Here is a 19434-nt window from a genome sequence, read left to right as displayed (position 1 = left end):
GTTCTTGGCTAGCAATAATTGGAGGGGGGCTGGATGAGCTAAGGGGGTAACCGTTCTAAACAGTTCCTTCGTCAAATTTTTTGCTTGGTTGATTTTTTTGACAAAAAAATCCTGCTTTGCTTTTGCCAATAACTGTTTGTATTGAGCCAGAGTTTGTTTGTATTCTTTTTTAGCAGTATCATTATATTCCCTCCTCCATGCTCTTTCGGGGCTCTTACAGACAAGTTTTTTGTCTCTGATCTCCTGGGTGTACCATGGAGAGGAGGGGCGAGTCCTATTAGGGTGACTAAGTTTAATAGGGGCAAGCTTATTACCAGCTGATTCAAGCCAATTGTTTAAAATAGAAGTAGTCATATCCAGATTTGCGGGCAGCGGAGGCAAAGAAGAGGTTAAAAGATCTAAGAGTTCAGTAGTATTAACCTTATTCCAGGCTCTACCATACATGGGCTTCATTATGGGTTTCTTAGGAGCCCTGTGGGGTAAAGTCACTCTGAACAGCACTGCCTTGTGGTCCGACCAGACCACTGGGAGCAGATCTATAAACTCCAACTGAGTGCTGTTAGTAAAGATCCCATCTAAAGAATGCCCAGCCTTATGTATAGCCCCCTGACGTTCTGCTTAAGGTCTACACGATTCATAAGATCCAGCAAGCTGGATGTGTCGGGTCGGCAATGATTTCCAAATGAAAGTAAAAATCGCCTAGCATGGTGTAGGAATCGGCGCTTACATTATTTTCCAGCAAATTGCATGCTTGAATGGAGAATCGGTTCCTCTGGCTTGGCGGCCTACAAATGAGGATCCCTTTAAACGAGTATTGATGTGAGAGATGGAAACAGAAGTCCAATGCTTCACAATCCTCCTTAATGGAGTTAGCAAAAGATGCACTTAGCGACCCTAAATAAATAACTGCTAATCCACCTCCCTTTTTGTGGGGTCTGTTTTAAGTATAAACCGTTTACTCAGGTGGTATAGCTTTAACCAGGTCAGGTCCAGACGCTTGATCCGTCCAGGACTCTGTGATAAAAGCAATACCGATTTGTTCTTCCTCTATTAAGGACGCACAATCAATGCTATGTTTTACCAAGGATCTTGCATTTAGCAAGACACATTTAAACTCTTTGGACCCAGCTTTATTCAGAATTTTATAATCAATAGACTTAATCTATCCTATGATGGAAAAGGAATTCAGGTAGTTTGGTTTTACACCCCTGACAGACTATAACCCCATGATGGACCTCTGTACTGGGAATGATACATATAGAGGTCTGCTTAGGTTCGGAAGTATTAAGGCTCAGAAGCTTACTCCTTAAATAGGGCTCCAATCTGGCGTCTCCTACATCCAAACGGGCTTAGGGGCTGGCGCTGTGTGCGGCCCTTGCGCGGACGGGTGCAGACGGGCTTGCCTTAGGTGCGCCTTCGGTGCACCCGGGGCGCGCTTGCGCCAGATCTGCTTTTGAAGTGTGGTAGGGCAGAACGACTAGCGCGCTAACCCTGACTCCTCCAAAATATGGTGGTCGCATGGAATGAACAGACCCCGGGAAGTCCGGCACCAGGCACTGTCTAGGATTGACAGAAGTAATTTTTAAAACCAGCATCGTGCTGGAGAAAAGGATTCAGCAATTTATATGAAATAAAAGAAAAAGGTTAAAATACTGTGGTCTCTCCCGGCTGAACCTCAGGAGGACATCAGTGGGCGCGCTCACGCCAGATCTGCTTTTGAAGTGCTGTAAGGCAGAACGACTAGCACGCGAACGCTGCCTCCTCTCCAATATGGTGGTCGCAAGCAATGAACAGACCCCGGAAGTCCGGCACCAGGCACTGTGTAGGATCAAGAAAAAATTATTTTTAAAACCAGCGTTGTGCTGGAGAAAAGGATTCAGCAATTTACATGAAATAAAAGAAAAAGGTTAAAAAACTGTGGTCTCTCCCGGATGAGCCACAGAAGGGCATTAGTGGGAAATTTGCCACAGCTGATCAGTGTCAAAGTGCAAGTGCTCCTTGTGTAAATTGTAAATGTGATCGGTTAACCCTAATTGACATAGTTGATTTACTGGTAAGACCCTAGTAAAGTACACTCAGTGTGCCAGGGCCTGTAAATCAAATGCTGCTAGTGGGCCTGCAGCACTTGCTATGCCACCCACATAAGTAGCCCTGTAAATCTATCTCAGACCACAGTGTCTGCATGTGCAGTTTCTAAACTGTCATGTCGACCTGGCGAGTGCATCCACTTGCCAGCCCTCAACCTTCCCTTTTTTTATGTAAGACACCCCTCAGATAAGCCTATGATTACCCCAAGGGCAGGGTGCAGTGTATGTAAAAGGTAGGCCACACGCTGATAGTGAAATACTGCCAACTCAGTTTTCCAATATTGAAAGGTTATCTGTCCCATAGGCTAACATGGCAGTTACTTTTTAACATCCATCTTCCAAGTATAACTTTCCATTGGGACAAGATACAAAAATGTAGTTTAAGTTCTATGAACTCAGAATGTAATAACATATTTCTAGGGAGATAGTTTTTAAAATGTGTGTTTGAGAATGCCACTTTTAGAAAGTTGGCTTTTTCTTATTTAACCATTCTGTGTGCCTCTGCTGTTTGTGTATGGATTGTCCGAGTGACTGATAGCTCAGCTGAATAGACATTGGCTGCATTTAGAGTGGTGCTAGGAGTTTCACTTGCGCCTGAATAGGCTGTGTCTTCTTTGCACAATGCTGTCTCCACCTCCTGTGGTCATACTCCACTAGAATTGGCAGGGCTAGTTTGAACTGGGCTCAGAGACCCTTGTCACAAACAGAACAAAGAGGACGTGGGGTATGAGTATTGAACCTTAAACCCCAGAGAAGTAGCTCACTTCTGGACTCAAGAGGAACCTCTGCCAAAGAGCAGAGCTGTAAGGAGGAGTACTGCCTCTTTGCTGTGTGCGCTTTGCATGGTTGGCCTGAAGTTGGGGTTTATACCAAAGAAAGGATAAAGACTGGAACTATGCTGTGAACCTGCTTGAAAAAGAATCTCCAAGAGCCTGTGTGTGTTGGCCTCCTGTTCTGAAGTCTCTGGGCCACAAAGACTTCACCTCCAACTCAATGACTAGAAACTGGACCTCTGTGGACTCCTGCATTGAAAAGGGCGCCAATAGTATGGTATTCCCAACCTTCCCCAAAAATGTACCCATATTTTTAAGGTGGTTTTCAAGATCTTCAACCTCACCTTTTTGAAATATTTCGGTCTCCATATTTAAATAGGAAGTGACACTGATCTTGACTTATATCCCTCAACATTGCCTCGAAGAGTAACCCCAGTGGTGACCTATCTGGCCTGTTTGCTAGCATATGGAAGTTCTTAAAATGGAAAGCGTGACAGTATATAAGCAGATCCGGTAGGGCCAATCCCCTCACATTCAGCCTCCTCTACAATTTTTCCATGATATCATGGGTCCCTTTGAGGCCCAACTAAAACTACCAATTTTACCCTATTCTGCAGAGTCCTGGGTGCTTTGGAGGATACATGTAGTAGTCTTGGAGGGCGTTGCTTTATGATATACTGACAACATGAGCAACACTTTCAAAATAGCACATTCATTGTGTGATATTTAGCCATGTCCCCAATCATAAACAGTTTTTACTGTTAAAGGTATGCATGCACCCTTTAACAAGAGATTAGACCCAATATTGTTATTTTAATTTATTACTCGCCCGAATCACCCCCAGTGGGGTATCTCGGCGCGAAACCAAGACAGCAGATAAATGGGTGATACTTTAAAATAGGTGACTTTGAGTAATTTCCTTCAATGGAATTGGTCCTCACTGATATCTAATTGCAGAGGCAAATTATTCCAATAGATAAGGAGCAAGGAATGAAAAATACCTGCCTGCTGACCTGGACATTCTTAACTTGGGGACCTTAAGCAGAGCTTTAGCATATGATCTTAAGAGTCTGGAGAGGAAATAGTGAGTAAGGTTTGATGATAGATAAGTGGGCCCCTTACCATGTAGGGCTTTGTGAGTTAAACAGCAGATCTTAAAAATTATTCTGTTTCTCACTGGTAGCCAATGAAAAGCCTGTAGAAGAGGGGCAGATGCTGTTCCAGAAGGAAGTTTGCAAATAAGATGAGCAACAGTGTTCTGTACTACCTGAAGCTTAGATAGCAGCTTCCAATTGGCAGAGGTCAGAAGTGCATTGCCTTATTGTAGACAACTTATAACCAATGCCTGGACGAAGGTTTTCCTTGGGTAGAGAAAAAACTCTTCTCAGCAGACGCATCATGTAAAAACATGAGCTTGTGGTAGTCGAGATTTGTTCTTTCGTTGTAAGTGATTGATCCTGCTATAGTCCCACATTATTTACAACTAGCTTGGGTGAGGGAGCCATACCCAGTTCTGAGGGCACCCAATCGGGTGACCAGTGTTGTTGGGCCTTCCAAAACAGCATAATCTCTGTTTTTGAAGTGTTTAGCTGGAGTCTATTTTCGGACATCCAGGTAGGGATAGCTTTTATCCCAGGGAAAAAGTACAGATTCTTTAATTTTACCCATTTTTTTATCAAGGGAGATTAGAAGCTGGGTGTGGTTTGCATATTATATAGGTATTAGCCATCTTACTTTAAAACATTCCCCGCTACACTAGCAGCAGGAAGTTGCTGCAGAGAATCTTATTTTTGTTTTAAAATGCTGAAAACCCTCAAGTGAGCAGGAACTAATGCAAGGAACTCGCATGCAACAAGAGGTGGGGAAGAAGGAGTCTGAAATTGCCTCCAGTATGGGCAACTAAGGCAATTTCTCTATAAAATGGGCAGTTAAGGCAATTTCACCATTATTGTTTGGAGCGCACTCCCAGCCTGAAAACAAGAAAGGCTGCATACATGACTTCACACGAAGCTTAACAAGATGAGAATACCAACTCTTTATTTGCCATGTAAATAATAGAGCATAGCAGTGATACAATAGTTCAAGTTCAGGGATTTATATAGCGCACTACTCACCCAGAGGGTCTCAAGGCGCTTGGGGAAGGGGGGGGTTCAATTTTTGTCGAATAGTCAGGTTTTAAGTTCTTTTCTGAAGGAGATGTGGTTTTCAGTAAGGCGGAGGTGAGTGGGGAGTGAGTTCCAGGTCCTGGTCGCCAGGAAGGAGAAGGATCTGCCACCCATGGTGGATCTTCGGATGCGCGGGACTGCGGCGAGGGCTTGATTGGACGATCTAAGTTGGCGGGTGGGTGTGTAGAAGGACAGTCGAGTGCTGAGGCATTCGGGTCCTAGTTTGTAGAGGTCCTTGTGTGCGTGGGTGAGAAGACGGAATGTAATTCTCTTGTTGACGGGAAGCCAGTGGAGGTCTTTTAGGTGTCCGGTGATGTGATCTTGGCGAGGGATGTCCAATATGAGTCTCGCTTATGCGTTTTGGATGCGTTGGAGTTTTTTCTGTAATTTTGCTGTGATTCCGGCGTATAGTGTGTTACCGTAATCCAGTCAACTCGTGACCAGTGCGTGGGTGACAGTCTTTCTTGTTTCGAGGGGGATCCAGCTGAAGATCTTTTTGAGAATACGAAGTACGTTGAAGCAGGAGGATGAGACTGCGTTGACTTGTCTGGACATCGAGAGGGAGGAGTCTAGGATGAAGCCCAGGTTGCATGCGTGGTCTGTGGGTGTGGGTGCTGTGCCCAGAGCGGAAGGCCACCAAGAGTCGTCCCAGGCAGAGGGGGAGGATCCTAGGATGAGCACCTCCGTTTTGTCTGTGTTGAGTTTTATGCGGCTATGTTTCATCCATTCGGCTACTTCTTTCATGCCTTCGTGAAGATTGGTTTTGGCGGTGTTAGAGTCTTTGGTGAGAGAAAGGATTAACTGGGTGTCGTCGGCGTAAGAGATGATGTTAAGGTTGTGTTGACGCGCGATGGAGGCGAGAAGACTAAACGTTGAAGAGGGTGGGACTGAGTGATGATCCTTCTGGTACTCCACAGATGACTTCAGTGGCCTTTGAGTGGAATGGGGGAAGTCGGACTCTGAGTTCTCCCGGCGAGGAATGAGATGATCCAGTCCAAGGCTTTTCCTTGTATGCCGATGTTGCTGAGGCGTTGTAGAAGGGTTCTGTGGCAGACTGTGTCGAAAGCGGCCGAGAGGTCGAGTAGAATGAGGGCAGCTGTTTCTCCGTTATCCAGTAGTGTTCGGATGTCGTCTGTTGCTGCAATGAGGGCGGTTTCGATGCTGTGTTTGGCTCGAAATCCGGACTGAGAGGGATCGAGAGAGTTGTTGGATTCAAGGAAGGCGGCGAGCTGGCTGTTGACGGCTTTCTCAATGACTTTGGCGGGGAAGGGGAGGAGGGATATGGGTCGGTAGTTTTTAAGTTCAGAGGGTTCTGCTGTGGGTTTCTTCAAGAGGGCGCTGAGTTCGGCGTGTTTCCAGCTTTCTGGGAAGGTGGCAGAGTTGAACGAGCAGTTGATGACATCACGGAGATGGGGTGCGATGATGGAGTCAGCTTTGTTGAAGATGTGGTGGGGGCAGGGGGTCGGTTGGTGAGCCAGAGTGGATTGAGTTCATTAGGCGGATGGTGTCTTCGGTGGTGATTGGGTTCCAGGCGCTGAGGTTGTTAGTTGGCGGTGTGGGATCTGAGGGGGGTGGGGAGGGTTGTTCGCATGAGTGTTCTCGAAGCTGTTGTGAATGTCGGCAATTTTGTTGTAGAAGAAGGAGGATAACGCATCGCAGAGGTCTTGGGAGGGAGTGATGTCGTTAGATGCTGCGGCGGGGTTGGTGAATTCTTTGACGATGTTGAAAAGTTCCTTGCTGTTGTGGGCTTTGTAGTCGAGACGATCCTTGAAAGCTGATTTCTTGGTGGATCGAATCAGTTGGTGGTGTTAGCGGGTGGCCGCCTTGAGGGTGGCCATGTTGTCGGTGGTTGGGTTTTTTCTCCATGTTTTCTCTAGGGTGCGGCATAGCTTCTTGGATTTTTTAAGGTCATCATTGAACCAGGAAGCCTTTTTGCTGCCTGAAATGATCTGGTGCTTTTTCAGGGGTGCTAATTTGTCAGCGCTGTGGGTGATCCATTGCTTGAGTTTGGTGGCCGCTTGGTTTGGGGCCAATGAGAGGGTGGGAGGGTTTTGGTTGAGTGATGTGAGGAGTTGGTCGGAGGTGATTTTGTTCCAGTTTCTCCGAGGAATAGGTTGTGGGCGGAAAATAAAATAAAGAAAAAACAAAATCACAGTACATTATATAGTCACAAAGTCAAAATAGTTTATGAACACACATCAAAAAGAACAGTCAAAAACCATCAATATAAAAAAAAAAATACTTGTTCGATATTTTGACCCTTCCTTTGGAAACATTGCTGAAATCATTTCTGAGCATATTACCAACATCACTACCAAGAAACACACCAATGCCAACAAGACTTTCATTTTCTATTTGTTCATAGGAATTAGAAATGGAGCTTCCAATCCCAGCACCGGAAACGTTATCCCCATTGCATGAAGGACTAACGGTAGTGATTTGAGCAACAAAATCTGTCCTAGAGCTAAGAGAACCCACAACTCAGTTCAAACGCTCTCATTTGTACGATTCCCCACTGAATCCAGGAAATCACACTCTTCACGTTCACGCAAAATACCATCTTGTCCAGGTTTCAGACCTACTACAGAACCCTTGTTCAACCACCCTTTAATATTCACTAACACAGCAGATTTAGATACCTTACCAACTTGCACTGGACCCATGAATTTAGACTCATCTTTTGACACCAGCAGGTTTTCGAACCAAAATCCAATCATTTATTGTGGCCACTTTTAGTTTGGTCTTACACACCACATCACAATAAGCATTATTGCCTACCTGATTAATTTGAAAATTCCTCTTCATCAATCTCACCTTTAAAGTCAACACACACAGTAGAAGTTTTCAAAATTTTAGGAGTAAGCAAAGTACGTCCCTTCTTACCCCTCATCAAACAATATGGAGAACGTTCAGTAGAAAAATTAAGAGCATTATGTTAACTCCAAACCATTTCCCTGAGAAATTCAAAAATATTCCTATTGGTCCCAAAGCAGTCTGAATACCCTCCTCGAACACTTGTTAGCCCTCTCAAATTTACCATTGGCTGAGGGGCAATATAAAGGAACCCTTTCTTGCTTGATACCTTGGCGTTTCAAAAACTCCAACATTCTTTTCAGACACAAAAAGTACGCCATTGTCTGAAATTAGAACTTTAGGGGTCCCTTCAAAATCAAAAATACTATTCAAAAAGCACATAACATTCTCGATATTTGGACTGCTGACAAACATTTAATAAATTCACGTAGAAAAATGATCCACCAACACAATTAAAAATATTTTCTTCACACCCAAACTATTATAAGTGCAAAATGAATAAGATGATGCACAGAATGCAAATCACACATTCACCCCCAGTCACAGATCTGGGTTAAATCCACAGTTTTTTGCCTACCATGCCCTTCCAGGCTGGACCCAGCCATATGAAAATCAGTCTTGACCCTGCTCCTCATGGGAATATTCCAGCCTGAACTGCCAGGTCAAGTCCTTCCTGCACCAGAAACAAGCATCATGGGATCGGTTTCAGGGTATCAGCCCTTATCAGCCTGGCTATCTTGAATCCGGTTGCATAGCAAGCACGGGACCAACATCTTGGCATACCCTTCCTACTTAGGGCGAAAAAAGCAAAGAGAACAATTAAACGGAATGCTGACCAAATCAAACATTCACCCACCAGTCACAGATCTGGATTAAATTCATTGTTTTTTGCTCACCATGCCATTCCAGTTTGAACCCAGCCATAGGCAAATCAGTCTTGATCTGCTCCTCTTCGGAACAGTCAAACCGAACTGCCAGGCCAGGTCCTCTCTGGACCAGAAACACGCATTAAGGTACCGGTTTTGAGGTATCAGTCCTCATCAGCCAGGCTAACTTGAATCCGGTGGTATAGCAAGCACGGGACGCAAGTCTGGGCATACCCTTTCCACTTAGGGTGAAAAAAGCAAAAAGAACAAATGATGGACGGAATGCTGAACAATCAAACATTCACCCCAATCACAGATCTGAGTTAATCGTTTTTTTGCTCACCATGTCATTCCAGTTTGGGCCCACCCACAAGCAAATCAGTCTTGAACTAAACCTCATGGGAACAGCCCAGCCTGAACTGCCAGGCCAGGTCCTCCCTGGCCCAAAACAAGCATCCTAGGACCGCTTTCAGGGTACTTTACTCTTTAAAACGTTATCTTCAGTTTGAATTAAACTAAATTGAAACATTTGAACCCATCATCTGCGGCCAGAGAGTTTGCTAACAATATTTAATGTTACATGCTTCTCGCAATATCCAAATTTCTGCAATCTTCGGATTGTAACCGCCTAATAAAAAAATTTTTTTACATTTTGTTTGTCCTCATTTAGCAATATTTTTTAATTGGGAGGTATAGGGGTCCCTTTGTTGCATCTGTTCCGAATCTAAGGATCTCTCCTGGGTAGACACATTGTATGTGTGGAGAATTTCTTCTTTTCCTTTTTCACCAGCCCCGTTTTGTCCATTTCTGGTGCAATTCGGATCTGGGGTGAGCCAGTCACTCCGACTACTCCTCCAAGTTCCCACTTGAAAGCTTTATTGCATTCCCTAATCATTGGACAATACAGCTTTAAAGCTTTTCTTAGTTTACTTGGTTATATTCTTCCCAAATGCTCCAGAACGTCTGTCTTTTACCCGTATTCCCCCCTCTGTCTAGTTTGTTTACTCTGTCTATTGAGGCCAGCCATTTCCTAATGAGGCAGCCTAATAAACATTACTAAAAGAAACATTTGATTCACAATTAAAACAAATTGATCCCTATTGTAGGTTCCCCGAAGTCACAGTTCACCGCTAACTCTATCTAAGCAGCTACATGCGCTTCAAATATTTCCTGACCAAATTGTTTTCTCTTGCAAAAACTGTGCCACTCAATCATTACATTCAGTTCTTCTGTGAATTGCTTTACCAATCTACAGACGGCTTCAATATACACATTCCATGACCTATCTCACGCTTCGGGTGTTTCAACAGTTGAAGATTATAAAAAATCTCGATGGCAGCATTTCCAAGAAAACTAACCAGTAATGGCAATTTTTGTTCAGCAGAAAAAATTCTTCCCATCAATTGCTACAATAGATTTCTCGAAAGATCTTAACAACTTTTTCTGAACCAAAGAGGGCTTACCAGGAGTCTGTAAAAATAAACTTGGTTGGCTGAACAACTGGCTAAAAGCCATCGCCCACACCAGTAACAATAAAAGCGAGATAGAACAGATTACAAGAACTAACGTCAATGTCAAGGTGTGCCTGTCACTGCAGATACTAGATGACAAAAAATTACTTGTAGCTGAAGAGTGACATCGATGCATTAACCGGTGTGCCTATCATCGATAATGTAGGCCAATCTGGTCCTCAACAAGACCGGTGTGCATATCAAAGAAAGTGTAGGCACCAAATAACCCAGTGCGACTTAATATGTGTGCCAGGCACTGAAAGAAAAAAAAATAATGTACCACTGAGTGCTGCTAAAATAAAGCTGCTCACAATAACAAGATGGCTGTCACGTATTTACACATCGCGTTGTACTACTGAAAATAGAGCACACAGTGCATTGCAAACATCAGTGCATGGGATCGACGCCGAAGTCTCCACAATGCGAGCAGCGCACTCAAGTCACGAGCGAAGTGAAGACAAATAAACAGAGAGGCTCTGCAAGTTTCTTTTGTTAAATTTACTTCATTTGCAGTAAAAGCCTACAAAGAACAAGAACAGAAACAACTCCCAACATCTCCTCCACCACACTGAACTCCCCACAGAACCGAACTCCCTAACATTCCAATTACATCATAACATTCTTATCTAAGAGAAAGTCCCTGCCAACATAAATATACGCTATTATACCATGTAGAGTACAAAAGTACTCCTCAATGAGAAACAAAAAGCAGTCACCCAAGTTAATAGCTAAGACTTAAGAGGAAAACAATCAATGTAACCACAGCTAGGTTACAGGTCAGAAGGGCAATTTTGTCATAGAACATTAGAAAGCATCTGCTTAAAGGATACCTGTAAGGTGACAGTTGTTCTCTAGAAATGTATTAAATAAACAAAATAGAAGAGGTTTTAAAAGGGTTTGTACAAATTAAATTAGTACTATACTAGCAACCACTTCTGCACAAACCACTTACCTCTCTGATATCTTGGCTCTTGTATTTTGGTTATCAGGCTGCTTTGAAGTCTGCATTGTTTTTCGACAGGTTGGCGTCTTAGTTTTCTTTGACAAACGCCTGTTTTCTTTCCCACTTCCACAATCACTTTCCGATGTCAAATCAGTCTCTCGTTTTGCTTTCATCACTTTCACAGGAGTAACAACTCTTGAACTAGAAGGCTAAATAGTCGTAAAAAAGCACTGGTTCAAATTAGACTGGACCAAAGACCAAACACTTTACACACTCAAGGCAAACGGTAAGAGCAATTTAAGTAAGATATGAAGAACATTTGCTACAAATACAACTACTACGACCAGAAGTGATGTTCAGATACAAATCGTATCCCTTCCGGCTAAATTGCATTAATCAATGACACTGGTGACAGTATTGACAACTCATTTACCAAGAAAAAACGTACACAAATTATTCCAGCCACCGAATGCCTGCCTCGGACATCAATGATTAGATCCAGGTAGTGATGGGGTGGCTAGGTCCTTAAAATATGAATTTTGGTGTTATACTCTAGGATAGATCAAATTTCCCTTCTACTAGTTTCTGTTGGAATGACAATATTTTGAATTCTTACGAGAAGTACCTAGAATGATGGTGAAAAATGAACAGAAAGGAAGTCAATGTCCAATTATTCCACACTTTCTGTGCTAAACATAAATCTGGCATCAACTTTCTCATGCAGATCTAAATTGCACTGCTCTTTCTGAGGTGTGTCCAGTAGACCAGTTCAGAACTTTGCAAGTCTCAACGATGCCATTTACATGATGTCAGATTGTTGTTGTTATGATCCAACCCCATTGTTAACGGAGTGTTTTGAGTAAAAAAAAAAGAAAGAAAGATTAGCTTCATTGATCCGTTGCTACTCTTTAATTTTGAATTTCCCTCTTTCACAACTGGTTGGGAATGTCTCTGGGAATGGAGAAGGGACCTAGCAGATGCACTCTTTTGTGGTGCACTGAGTCTGCACCATGTCAATTGGTGGAGAAAGCATATGTCACACCAGGCTTCAAGATGCATTTAATGAGTAATGCTTATAAAAGACAGAAGGTGTAGACAAGTATATGCAATCAGTATAACAAAGGATTATTTCCTGATTCAGTTAATATTCATTTAAAGCCTTGGGAAACAAGCGCTGGCAACGCCAACCTGCTTAGTGGATATATGGAAACCAATGCATAAAGGGAAACAAGGTTCCTAAATTTTTCACACACATACTCAGATCCTTCTCTTGGATAGACCACATATTTGAGTTGACTAGACAACAAGTTGGATCGAGGAGGTGCAAATGAAACAGATTACTGTACAAGATCAATCTCTAGTGACTTTATTGGACCGCACAGTGATTGCCACTAGATAGAAAAGGTGCAAATTAGGTAAATATAATGTTCAAGATGTACCCAATAGCGCAGAGATTTAGGTAGCTATTAAGAAATACCTGCAGCTGAATAAGACCCTGGTGGTCCGAATAGCAACGTTGTGTGAGAATGTCAATTGTTACTTTACAGGTGAATGCACAGAAAGTCTTTACACTGTGCTCATTACATTGACAGTACAATTACATCGCTGTACTTTACTTCGGAGGTAAGTTAATAAGCATTGCATAGACATATATTTCAATTGGCGTGCTTGCATCTGCTGTTGCCACTTCTATCAAAATGCAGGTACACATAGCTGGCACAAAACCCTGCTCATACATTTTCATTAAACTGTCCGTTTACTCGTAGAATAAATACTCCCTGAATATTTATCTCTTGTGCTCACTTCTTGGTTTTTCTCAGCGGTTGCTTGTAAATATATATAAGTTTCGATATTTAAAAAAATATTTTTAATTTCATAAATTTTATTTTATAAAAGATATACTAAAGAAGCGTATAAACACATATATATATACGTATACATACATACAAATCCAGCGTGATATCACTTGGTGGTAACAATTTTAGTTGTTCCTGGATGGATGTGCCATCTATTTATTTATTTATTTATTTATTTTATTTTTAAGGTTTTATATAGCGCGGACAACATCTTTGCAGATATCAGAGCGCTTTACAGAAACAGGAGGTAGGGTAGACAAACTCTTGAAGACAATATAATATTCGGTAGTGAGTGAGTTGCAAGGTAGGGTAGCAATCGCATAAGAGTATACACACTAATAACAATCAGGAAACCAATAATATAGAAGCTGTGCAATGTCTTTGCTCCAGTAGCGATCGAATAAGATTATAGCACCCCAGAGGGTGAGTAAACACACTGTTGAAAACAGTATAGTAGTCAGTAGTAAGTGGATTGCAAGTTAGTAGAGCAATCAAATCATAGTGTAAACCCTAATAAACAATCTGGAAACCAATAATATAGAATCCGTGCAATGACTTTGATCCAGTAGCAATCAAACAAGAGTATAACACAGATAAACACTCAGGTAGCCGATAATATAGGAGCTGTGTAATGTCATTGTTCCAGTAACAATAGGGCTCAGGTGAACTTAGCCATAAGGATGGCGTTTACCTCTTTCTTGAAGAGTGCAGTGGAGGGGATAAGCCTAGTTTCTGGCGGGAGTGCATTCCAGATCCTAAGTGCCATTCCTGAGAAGGAGCGTTTGTATGTTTTTTCCTTCCGGAATCTACGAGGTTTCAGGGGGAGGTTTTTTGTGCTTCTGTTGGATCTGGAGCCTCCTGATATAGTCAGCTTGTGAGTGAGGTAGTTGGGTGACTTGTGGTGTACGGCCGAGTGTGTCTTAAGGCAATTTTCAGCTGAACTCTGGCTTCAAAAGGCAGCCAGTTCAGGGCTTTTAAGTCAGGGGATATATGCGAGTGTTTTCTTGAGCCAGTGATGAGTCTCGCGGCCGCGTTCATAGAGGCTCTTAGTGGTGCCGTTGTTGTTAGGGGGAGCCCGCTGAGAGCCACAATTCCGTAGTCTATGCGAGGAATGACTAGGGCTTGTACAACAGTTTGGAAGTCCTTGGGTGGTAGGAAGGGTTTGAGTTTTCTCAGAGTGTTGATTTGGAAGTTGGCTCCTTTAGTTGCTTTGCTAATATGCTGCTGCATGTTGAGATTGGAGTCAAGTGTGATGCCAAGGGATTTCGCAGAGTCCACGATGGTGGGCTGGACATTGAGTGCGGTTAGATGATTGAGCCAGGTTTGGGTGATGGCCTTTTTCGCAGGATGTGAGATCAGAAGGAACTCAGTTTTCAGAGCATTTAGTTTGAGGTGATTATCGGCCAGCCATGCTTGGGTGTTTCTTAGAGTGGCGTTCAAAAGTTTGATGTCATCCGGGGATTGTAGCTTGAGGTAGAGTTGAGTGTCATCGGCGTACATATGGAAGTGTACATTTGATGCTTGAAGCAAGGTAGTGAGTGGTTCCATGACGAGGTTGAACAATGTGGGGGTTAGGGAGGAACCTTGAGGGACGCCTAGTGTTACGGGCACAGGTGAGGACAATGCGTTGTCGGTCTTGAACATCTGAGACCGGTTGTGTAGAAAGGACGTGAACCATTTGAGAACAGTCCCGGATACGCCCATTCTGGTATTTAACAGCTCCAGTAGATTCTCGTGTTTGAACGTATCAAATGCTGAGGAGAGATCAAGAAGGATGAGGAGGCAGGACTCATTGTGATCAAGGATTTGGAGGGCGTCATCAATTATGTGTGTCATAGCCGTTTCCGTGCTATGTTTTGCTCTGAATCCTGATTGGTGAGGGTTGAGGAGGTCAAACTGATCAATGTGTTTTGTCAATTGGAGTTGTACGCATTTTTCTAGCAATTCGGGGATATTGGTGATAGGGCGGTAATTGTTTAGGTCGGCCGGGTCAGCTGTGGGTTTCTTGAGTATAGGCATGATTTGCCCTATCTTGAGGGAGTCTGGGATGAGTCCTTGTTGAAGGGAACCTTTGATGATTTTAGTCCAGAGTGGGAGGAGCAGGGGGGTGAGGGCTTTGACAGCATTGGCAGGTAGGGGGTCTGTGAGGTGATTAGCGGGCTTCAAGGTGCCGAGCAGTTTGTGAATTGATTCTTCAGAATAGGTGTCGAAGGACGTCCATGTAGCATTGTTTTTAGGTTGAGTGTTAATTATGCAGATGGAGCATGAGTATCGACTTACATCCTTGAGGAGATCACTTCTTATATTGTCGGTCTTTTGCTTGAAGAAAGCAGAAAAGTCTTCACAGCTTGGAATATCATTTGTTGAGCTGTTAGGTTGTAGAGGTTGCGTCTTGGTTTGTGTTTTGACTAACTCGAACAGTTTTCTTGGTCGGTTTTTTGCTTGGTTCAGCTGTTGGCTAAAGAAGACTGATTTCGAGCGTTTGATTTTTCTGAAGTAGGCGTTTCTCTTATTCTTAAGCGTTTTAAGGTGCAGTGCTGAGGGGTCAGATCTCGACGTGCGCTCTACCATGCGCATAGCACGTCTGTCTTCATTGAGTCTACCATCATACCATGGGGTTGAGTTCTTGGTGGAGACTTTCTTCAGTTGCAGGGGTGCGGCTTCATTGATTATTGAAGACATAGTGTCTAGGTAGAGGTCGGTCAGAGAATGAACATCAGAGACGCCTGTCGGGGGAAGTAGGAGACTGCCTGTGTGGGCAGGCAAGGAGTTTAGGTTAAGATTCTTCATGATTCTTCATCTAATATTTTGATATGCAGCTGTAGGGTAAAATATTGTCAATTGAGATTCCATGGTATGCAATAATGTTCGGCTTACAGAGAAATGATAACAGTAGATGAGAGGCAGAGGGGGAAAAATAGCCAGAGGGGAGCATGAGAAGACAGGTAGAGTCATATTGAAGAGGTAAGATTGTAGATAGTCAGCATGGGTCTTATTAGCAAATGCAGGCATGTGCACCTTATAATCTAAGTTGGCCTGGTTTTGATCACTAATATCTTCATGTAGTTGGGTATAATTCTAAGTAGTAGGTGTGGATCAGCAAAGTTCAGGAGGTTTGGATTTTTGCAGGTATAGGTCCAATTTAGACCAGGAGGCTGAGTGGGCAGTTGAGTATGAACATATTGTTTTATATAGTGTTGTATGCACTCTTTAAAATATGCGTTAATATTGAAAAAGTATATGTCAATATGAATTAGGATACATTTGTGTATAAAAAGAAATTGCAGCTTTATTGACAAATTCCCCCATTGTGAACTCCATGTCAACCCAGACTCAAAAGTACGTAATTAGGCAGGCCCTGAGACCCAAGCCAAGGTCACTGATTGACAGATCACAGGTGGGGTGGCATGTAGCCAGCAGACAAATGCGATAACTGTAAATCCCAGCTCAATCACACAGATAGGCGCAGCGACACCACAATGGTCCACAAAGATTGGTCCCAATAAAGTACACAGGGACGGAGGGGTGTGCGCATTCCCAAAACACCATAACGTCAGATGCCACATGAAGTAAGGAACACTTAGCTAATCGGGACACCGCACACATAGTACACCTAGTGATCACACGCTCACCATGCCGGACATTTGGACACGTTACCCGCTGGCCACATTGTGTCCATAAAAAGTCAAGGCTCACCTGAATTCCTCATCTAGTACATTCATTTATGGCTCCAAAGATTCCTTACCAAAAAATGATCACCTGAACTATTTTATTGCATTTAATGAACTGTATAAAAGTTTATGTTGGACAGATTATTAATTTAGACAGTTCTAAGACCCTAGGCCTGTGAATGTGCTCCTGGTCGCATTATTTAATTTAACAAACTGCTCCGGGTTTGCCAAAGGCCTCTTGTTTTTTCAAAGTATTTCATGTTCAAGCAACATATGTATTATTTAAACAATTTTGTGAAAAAAATATTTATCTAAGAACACTATAAAGAAATTAAAATATTTAATTATTTATTGCTTCAATATAAATAAAGTTACACCTCCCTCAACCCTAAAAAAACCTTACTACTCCACACACTACCCATGCCTGAACTCTATCCCTTTCAACTCGTATACACTGCACATCCCTGACACCTAAAAAAACCTTACAGCCCCACCATGTTAAACGTCCCTAAACCCTAAAAATCACTTACTAACTCTACATAATACCAATCTTCGAACCCTAAACAGCCCTTGCTACCACTATACACTACGCATCCCTGCACCTCAAAAACTGCTTACTAACCTTATACACTACCTATCACTGAACCCTAAATGCCCTTTACTCCTCCTATTCACTACCCATCCCTAAAACCTAAACAACCCTTGCTACCTCTACATACCACCAATCCTTGAACCCTAGAAAACATGATTACTCCTTTTTAGGTAAAACAGCATCCAAGGACGGGTGAAGGCTGACATGCTTGGGGCTTCTACTGAGACTAGGACATTAGTAGGGGGAAGCCAGCCACAGCCTGCATAGTTGTCATCATTACTGGAGGTTACATTGTTTAGGAAGTAGCTGGTAGCACAACTAACTTAAACGTCGGTAGTCAGACCCATTATTGGGATAAAACTAGCTAAAGCTCCCAACGCAGACTGGTTCTCGGGTCAATTCTATAATTTGCTTGAGACAGCAAAGGGCTGCATTGATAGCCTTCTTCAGATCTATAGGCATGCATACACCTACGATGGCCGAAGCGGATATAGCAGCGATATGAAGAAGGAAAGGAATGAGACAAAGTACTCTATGCACCATGACTTATACTGGTAGATAAAGATGTTAAAAAATCTAGAGGAAAATCCTGTCTAATAGGTTTGAACTAGTGCTGCCCGGACGGATCCACCATTGAATATTTTGAAACCAGGTTATTTCCCCACTCTGTTAAAAAAGCCACAAATTGTGGGGAGAAGTGAGAGCTCACTTCATTGGATGTGAAGAAGGCCTTCAATATGTAGATTCCACTGGATGAGGAGATGGTCTCTGTCTGGGTGGGATGGACATGTGTCCTGGAAAATTTTGGAAAAACGGTGGGAAACTTATCCTGTTGAACTGGAAAGGCTGTATGCGGAGCCGGTGTATGTCCACTTCACTCCCACCAGCATTTTTTAACACCTTTGCTGCGGCGGCTATTCCGCCGCAGCGCTAAGGGGGGCGGGCGGCCGCGCGGCGCGCCCATGCTGGTGACGGAACCGCTCCGTCACCAGCCTCGGTTGAGCTGTGCTCATGACAGAGCGGTTCCGTCATGGCCCCGCACGCTCAATGGAACGCCCAGCGCAGGCGCGGAAACCACGCCGCGCAAGCGCGGCGAGCGGGCCATGACTGAACCGCTCTGTCATCAGCACAGCGCTAACGCGGCTGATGACGAAACGGTTCCGTCATAAGCATCGAAGAAGTTAAATTTCCCCCATTTCAGATTGCTTTTTTTTGCCTTTACTTACCCAGTGAAATTCTATCAGTATTCACATTCCTTTTTCCCCGCATTAGTTTTCAGTAACGCATACCTTTTGCAATAACTCTGCAATTTGATCCTCCAGTTTTTTTAATCTCCTCTCTCTGTTAAGTTTATCAACATCGTCACTTGTAGTTGCTTCTGGATCAGATGATTTGTCAGCATCCTTCCTGGAACTTAAAGTGCTTAGTATTGGGACTCTATTATGCTGCCTATACCGCAATAAAACTTCATTGATGCGAGGCGTTGTCACAGGTAAGTTAGCAGCACTCTGGAAAAAATTGGAACGTGTAAGTGCAGTCAAAATAAATTATGGATAAATTGATGGGTGAACACTAAAATAACATTCTTAATACCTTGAGTACCTTTCCTTCAAGATGGTTGGAGTTCAAAGAAGCAAACTCTTCCAGAAAATCTAGATTTGGTGAATCCATAAAATCTTCTTCAAAATTTTCAGATTCACCCAAAATATTTTTCCCATCGAGGTAGTTTAGCTGTGGAATTGTCTGATGAACAACCTGTCTATAACCTGGAAAGAAAACATTCATATTAATATGTTATTATAGTTCTGGGAAGTGATATTTTCATTCAGGATAATGGGCACATTCAACCCCAAACGGGCCACTTTGACCATTCGCCTTATTAGGACCTAAATTTTAGAGTGGCAAACAATTTTTGATTCACAGATTGAGTGCAGAAAGGGACCACCCTTTTTCAAGGGAATTCGGAAAGGCGACTTCCTAAAGAACATTCTGTTTTTATTATTAATCAATGGAGTCAGTATAGTTTATTTCACAGATTTCGTTTCAAATATACATTAGATAAAACACCATAAGTATTAGAAACATTTCTATGGGGAGGTCATAAAAGAAAATCACTATTTTAAAGTCTGTCGCCGTACCTAGTGACATTATTTCTT

At 42.9% G+C, this 19434-nt stretch overlaps 1 protein-coding gene across 1 annotated transcript in view; it reads right to left on the bottom strand.

The window, feature by feature from the left end:
- The window catches only part of LRRCC1 (leucine rich repeat and coiled-coil centrosomal protein 1), a 407257-nt gene that overhangs the window by 306844 nt on the left and 80979 nt on the right, over positions 1–19434 (bottom strand). Inside the window, exons 5-7 of the mRNA XM_086965946.1 lie at positions 18872–19044; positions 18568–18786; positions 11169–11368 (exon numbers count right to left, since the gene is read on the bottom strand). Of these exons, the coding sequence (XP_086822072.1) occupies positions 11169–11368; positions 18568–18786; positions 18872–19044 (592 nt within the window). The remainder of the gene's footprint in view (positions 1–11168; positions 11369–18567; positions 18787–18871; positions 19045–19434) is intronic.

The sequence above is a fragment of the Lissotriton vulgaris genome, chromosome 4_1, assembly GCF_964263255.1.
Source record: "Lissotriton vulgaris chromosome 4_1, aLisVul1.2, whole genome shotgun sequence".
Taxonomy (NCBI): domain Eukaryota; kingdom Metazoa; phylum Chordata; class Amphibia; order Caudata; family Salamandridae; genus Lissotriton; species Lissotriton vulgaris.
The sequence above is the reverse complement of the archived record's forward strand: the minus strand, read 5'-3'. Positions and strand labels throughout refer to the sequence as shown.